Below are 7,022 nucleotides of genomic sequence, written 5' to 3'. Positions count from 1 at the left end.
TCACGTTTCATGATGTTCCCCATTTCTGTTCTAGTGAGCTGTTTGAGACGTTATGAAGTATGTCTTTAGCTAAAAGGAGGAGGTGTAGCGGTAGACTACTGTTCCCATAAGGCTGTGTGTGGGGGGGAGCTTCCGGGTTAGGAGTAAAGTTGGAACACATCACCCGAACACGCTGCGTCCAGTGTCATCATTTATACAGAAACAACCAAAGTGTCTGACCACCTTCTTGAAAAAGCTGTGTTTGGCCTCGAATCTCATTGTCCGGAGGGCAGCTAGGGGGCCAAATTCCCGAATGAGCTGAGGATAGTGCTCAAGGAAATGGTGCTTGGGAATGAGCTTATGTTGGGGGAAAACATCAAGGAATCTGCTTCGGTGTTCTGAAATGATGCTGTCAAGATAGCAAATGCTTTCTTCAGTATGGGCTCGAGACATGACAAGGTCCACAATGTCTTTCAGTGTCATCAGCATCTGCCATACAGGCTCTTGTTGGGGTACTTTTAAACCTATAATCAGAGGCAAAAGACGTAATAAGCACCAATTTTCATGTGCGCTGCCCCCTACTGATTCTCGAGTCGAAAAGTTAGCAGGAATGAGATGAGGGCGATTTGTTTCATCACTCCACTTGTATGGGAAATTGGAAATGGCATCATTCAGTTCCATGAGAGAAAAATATTTTTTCTTGATCAAGTTATCAAATGCCAAAGCCAGTTCCACTGGAACAATGCCCTCCAGCAGATCATGTAAAACATCTGGAGGGTAACTAGATGTAACATGAAAATGCTCAAGTTTTTCTGACAATGCACACTGTTTTTTTACACCATAACAATGAGGGTGATCTGGACTAGACACAGCTGTGTGTACATGCAGTGTATGTTGATCTTTGGTTCTTTGATGAAAAGACCCAGATCTCACTTCATTGGACTGAAACTTGGATCGCTCCCCTTTGTGTCTCACAAAGATTTTTCACTAAATCTGAGATAATGGCTGGATCCAGATCACAATTATGGCTTTTCAAGGTGGACACCACCACATCTCTTAAAAGTGAACCAGATGCAGAGGTGGATATAAACTGAAGCTCATCTACTATTTCATCAATGAAATGGGACATTGAACATGCTTTCTAACTTTAAAAATAGATGGCCAAATTTCTCTTTTATATCTTGAGACAACTCCTGTGGTTCCCCATCCCAAAGCTCTAAGCTCTCTTCCACACAGGTCTCATCCTGAGCAAACATGGGTTCATTAGGTTTGCTTTTTAATACTTCAGTTTTAAAATCCTCAAGGGTGTGTGACTGGTGTTTTCTGTGTCTATGTGTAGCAAAGGTGGAATAAATATTTGTACTGAAGTTGCAGTTTTTGAAGACACATGCAACTACTTCAAACTTCCTTAAGTGGTTTTTAAGATGCTCAAAATACTGCTTCTCTGAATTAAAAAAAACAGAGCAGCAAAGTAGACAAGTAAATGAAAAAGGTCCACTTTGTGTGACCATCTTCACATGGTGTCGAGACAAATGGGTCTTAAGGGCGTTAAATGTTTTAAACAAGCAAGGGCAATCAGTGTGAAGACAAGGGACTGACTGGCTGCGACCACCATTTCCATGCTTTAGTCTGTAGTGTTTTAACAATCCCAACCTCTTCTCTGACTCAAAGCTACATATCTTACACATCCATCTCATGTTGTGGCACCTTAAACAGACAAATTGACCATCTCAAAATTAAACCAAATTGCTACGCAAAGAAATCCTAGCTATGTTCTCCCCACTAAAAAGGTCATAAAAGCAGTGAAAATTTAGTTTTTACAGAATAAAATGTGGGCAGGAACCAATTGGATGAAAAGCTTCAGTGCTTCATGAAGCTTCATCTGCCCATCACTAGTAAACATTTACTCACCAAGTCAGTGTATCAGGTAAAGATCCACAGCAATGACAACAATAATATCGTGAGCTGAAGCTTCTCCAGGTTTGCTCAACATATTCCATAACAAATGCTGGCACCATGAACATGTGAACTGATCCGTGCTAGGGGGGAGGACGGTAGTGACGTGGCATTTTCAAACCACGTCGTTTCATCCTTCCGCACTGAGAAGCAAAACTTCCAGCTTACTTAGTTTTTCTAAGTTAAGACAACTCAAATAAATTGAGTTGATCAGCGTTTTTGTATAAAAAGTACTGGTAACTTACTTAAATTGAGTTCTAATAACAAATTGCTAAAAATTGAGTTCAGCCTACTTAATATTTTTATTAAACACAATATTAGATTTTACAGTGTGTGTAATCAGTAGCTTTGAAACACAGTCTGACAGTGAGACATCAATCAAATATGCAATGACAAAAAGACAGCATTTATTTGTTTGTACAAGGTTAATAACTTGTACCACAGAGCAACTGTGCAATACTACACTGTAAGACCGAATAGTAATACTTTGATAAATGAAATGAGTTCCAACTACTTAAAAACCTGTTATAAGTTCATACACCTTTATTTTTTTGAGTAGTTTGAACAATTTTGTTTTTTCAAGTTATCAGTACTTGAATATATTGATTAGTTTCTAGCATTGCGCTCAAATAATTTGAGTTTTAACACTGACGTCACTTACGTGCCTACGTACGTACCTACGTGCGCCACCTGTTTCTTTATGAAGTGCTGGCAACCATCTTGGATTCCTCGCTTCGAGTGCGAATGCCCGCTCATTACCCCGAAAGAAACTTGTGGAACGTTAATATCTGAACAGAAATAAAAACATTTGTCAACGGGTTTTTTGCGGCATTGCCTTTGACGCTGGATAAAGGAGGGCATGCTATGGTATGTTACGGACTTTTGAACTGGAACAGCTAACCCTCTGCACTTGGCTAGCTGCATTTACCGCCTTCGCGGCATCTTCAGGAGCGCTTTGTGGTAAGTTTTATTTTTTCTGAAACTATAGTTCTCCGTTGTAATATGGGTTTTTATCGTCATAAATGTACAACTCTAGCAGGCATTTAAGAATTACATGCATGCGTCGTTTTATCCATGTCGGCTTGGCCCCAAAGTGTTTGCATGAATTATGCTAATACGCTCATATTTCGTATAACACATTATTAGTCCCTGGGACTAATAATGTGTTAATAACTTTTCTAATCTCTTACTATTTTAAAAGAAGTCTTTAGAAGGCATTTCTGGATTTGCAGATTATAAACTGCCTTGTGGTTAAATTGTTGAATCAATATGCACTGCTGCGCTGCTTCACACTTAGCGCATACGTGGATATTGATATTGGCTAGCCCATTTGCTAACTAGTGGAACTTAAAACTTACGTTTAGTTCTCTGGAGTTGTACATATTAAAACTGGGGCAGCAAAATTGTAGGCACAGGACATACTTACAAAAGCAGTGAATAATCATTACATAATTACGCGGTAGAACTTGGTTTACATTGCAAATAGTTATGTATACCAAGTTGAAATGTAGAATCTTCTGAACTGTAAAATTGTTGTGCCTGGTCTATTTTAGGTTAGCTTAAGGGTGAATCCATCAATAATATATTCACCAAACAGTTATTTTTTCGTTTTATTTTATTCTGATGCCCAGTGTTCATTAGTGAAAGACTTAGTTTTTTATCTGTCAGGGGCTGGGTCTGTGAACCAGCATTTTGAGTTTATTTTGTAGTTTTGCTTTCTTATGTTATATTGAAATGAGGTGAAGTTCTTGTATTGTTGTTATTATTAGTTAAGGTTTAGTTGAGTTCTGGGCTGGTTATGTTTCATCTGTGTCTCCTTGGTTGTGTGTCTTTTCTGTTCTCTGTGTAGTCTGTCTTGTCTTCTGTGTTTTACTGTTATGTCCATGCCAGGGCAGAAGTAAATTTTCAGGGGTGAAGATGCTGTTTACCTTGACCAGCTAAGACTACAGATTGTAGATGAAGTCGAGAAAAGTGAAAAGAATCCTGATTACAAAGCTGATGCTCACAACTTTGGCCTTGCAATGCAAAGAGATCATCAATGATGACCTACCAGTAGGTCAGATCCTGGATTGCTGGCCTACTCTGAAATCCCAGTCCCAGGTAAGAATGTATATAGATGTATCTAACAAGATGTACTTTATATCAACCCCTGTTATCTGGCCTGTCTGAACAAATTATGCCTTTGGAGTGTAAGGATTTTGATGTATTTTGCAAAGATTTATAGACTAATTGAAACTTGTAAACACAAATGTATCCTGTGTGTTCAGATCTGTGCAGAATTCCACAGGATTACAAACCTCCACCTGAAGAACCACTTTTATGCTGTGCTGGACCAACATGCTCCCCGGCTCCAGAGCTTATTCAGAAAGAAAGCTGTTTGCACAGGGAACGTGTCTGATGTCCTGTCTCAGCTCTTCAGAAGCTATAATCTCCAGGTTAGTGAGTTTTTGTCTTGTTTTTTGAGCTTCATTTGATTTGATCAATTTTTCAATTTTAATTACCATTCTTGACTAGGTTAGCCAATAATTTAAAATAAAAAATTTTCTTGTGATGTAGGAACAAGCTGATATCCATGCCCAAAGTGCTGGTGTGCTTCATGCCCTCTCTGCCTATTTGTACGAAGACACCTCTACCTTCATCAAAACATGGGATGTAAGTTTTGGACAAAGTTGTGAACAATATCTTAGTAGCATCCTTGTTTAGATTTCTCAAAACATTATGACACTTTGAGAGTTTGAGAAGCATCTCCATGCTTGGATCTGTCTACAACAGTGTCCATGTCACATAATGGAAACACTACATGTTTTTAATGTGCGTAGACCTTCTATAATGTTCCTAGCCCAACCATACATCACTGTACAAATGAAAAAAATATATAACTCCTATTGACTTTCTGTTGTTATTGCTACGAAGAGGTATGACTTTGCTTTACTAAAAGTACTATTTTTGTCAGTTTGTTTTCTCAAATCTTGGTGTGTTGTGGCTTTTTTGTTGTTCAAACAATTGATTTCTGAGCTAGTAATAATCCAGAAATGTGACTTGTATAGATGAAACTAAGAGAAATAGGAATGCACTAACATGTAGTAATTTTGTTTTCTGTAGATGATGCATTCTGATAGACCAGATATTAGTGAAGTGCCACTTGGACTCCTCCTGATCAGAGCCAATTCCAGCGATGCAACATTCTTCTGCCCTGAGAAGACTGCAGTTTTGGTCGAGGGTAACATGATCATTGTTTTCACCACCCTGGCTGATGCATTTCTAGTAATATTTGGACTGACTGACGTCCTGCACCTAAGCTACCCAAAATGTTTGGCCAACATTTTTGACTTTATTCAGAAAGTTTTGATGGGTCTGAAGGGTGGGAAGTTGAAGCCCAAAGTGCTGAGTCTTAAAAATGATCTTTTGGCAGCAGAATAATGTCCAGGATTCCTACACAGCCCTCAAGTGCCTGTTAAAGCAAGTAATTCAGTTTATCATGTTTCCAAGTCTGGATAAGTTTTTTATAAAAAGAGAGAATAGAATAAAGAAATCTTTGCAGACTGTTTCATACTTCATTATCTAAAAGCCACATCCAAAGTAAAAGGGGTGATTTTATTATTTTTATTTATTTTTTTCCCCCCATCATCACTTGTGTTTTAGTTGATTTTGATTGTGTTTTTAGTCAGATAACTGTAAATCTATAGAGAAAATGAAGGACAATCTCATTTCTGGCTTCTAGGTGGGATCTTGAATGTCACTTAAGGAACGTTCCTCCTGAACTACTCATAACTGACATAAGGCGCTAAGGAGGTTTATAACACTTTGTTTATGTCTCTAAAGAAGTATTTTTCTATTTAAAATTTTATTGCTTTGTTGTTGAGACTGTGATTGCACTCTACAAATGTGCATTTTGCATAACCACAGTACTGGCATATTAAAAAGGTTACCAATTATATTTCAGTGTATTAGCTGCACTATACTATTACTTTCATTCGGTTTTCCCACCTAATAATGCAGGATTTTCTTTTCCTTTTGTTTGTTTTTTTAATAAAAAGGCCATACTCATGTGTTAATCAAATTTGAATACTCTTAAAACATGTTGTGAAATTCTTTATTTCTAATATTGTAACCTTGTGCCACCTTGGGCTTTTTGTGTCAAAGTAACTCAATAAATCTGTAACTTGAATTTATATTTTCTGTCTTATGTTTTTACAAGTGTAATTATTTTGGGCACTTTTTTTTTTTTTTAATCAAATTCAAAACACAGTAGATTTGGATATTACAAGCATTTGTATTTAAAATTTTTGAGTTGTATTAGCTTAAAATGGTTAACATTTTGAAACTAAAAATTAATTCCTTAAAGTTACTTGAGCTAGATTTGTACTTGAAACTCAAAATATCAAGTAGAGAGTACTAAACCAAAAATGTGGATATAACATAAAAACATTTATCAATGGTACTTAAAAATATTTATCTAAAGCTAATAAATAAAGTGTGTTTATTTAACTTTTATTTTTAAGTTTTAGTTACTTAAAATATTTTATGTAATCAGTTTCACCAAAAGTTTTGAGTAAAATTAACTTATTGGGTTTTACAGTGTATAAGAGAAGGTGTGTGTGTATGCGCGCATTTCATTATGGCTAAATGAGAAAGACAAGGTATGTTGTGTTTGTTTTTTACCATGGTTGAGGCCAGTTTACGGTGATTAGTATATTGATAGCACATCAGAAACAGAACAGTTAAGACATTTGTGTTTCAGACAAATTGTAACTGTAAGCTTGGAAACAACATTAGTTTCTTAGGTTTAGTTTTGTAAATGTGAAACATTTTGTTTCATGTCAGAAATCTCAAGCTGTTTATTTGAAAAGTTATTAACATGTTAATATTTGATTTGAGAAATCCTGCAGCATGCACATTGAAGTGAAATAGAACAGTTGTTTTTTTTAAACTGCTAATACAGCTAATACAGTAATAAGTTCATTTTAAAAAGTCAGAGACTGAGCAGTGTCCAACAACACATATTAAAATGAATAAACTCAATTGTGCATGAGGTGTGACAGCCTGTCTGCTTATTGAAATTATTAGTCTGTTGAAATTGTAATTAC

At 36.5% G+C, this 7,022-nt stretch overlaps 1 protein-coding gene across 1 annotated transcript; it reads left to right on the top strand.

Annotated features, from left to right (window-relative positions):
- The first annotated feature begins 2,426 nt into the window (after positions 1-2,426).
- LOC309701749 (uncharacterized protein) lies at positions 2,427-6,095 on the top strand. Its single transcript, XM_082525966.1, has 5 exons — positions 2,427-2,895; positions 3,785-4,035; positions 4,203-4,370; positions 4,492-4,587; positions 5,038-6,095. Exons 2-5 carry the CDS (start codon positions 3,892-3,894, stop codon positions 5,353-5,355), a joined length of 726 nt encoding a protein of 241 aa, XP_082382092.1. The 5' UTR covers positions 2,427-2,895; positions 3,785-3,891; the 3' UTR covers positions 5,356-6,095.
- Positions 6,096-7,022: the final 927 nt, after the last annotated feature.

This window comes from Aulonocara stuartgranti (genome assembly GCF_965226115.1).
Source record: "Aulonocara stuartgranti genome assembly, chromosome: 3".
In the NCBI taxonomy this organism is placed as follows: Eukaryota; Metazoa; Chordata; class Actinopteri; order Cichliformes; family Cichlidae; genus Aulonocara; species Aulonocara stuartgranti.
This window is presented reverse-complemented; position numbering and strand designations above follow the sequence as displayed.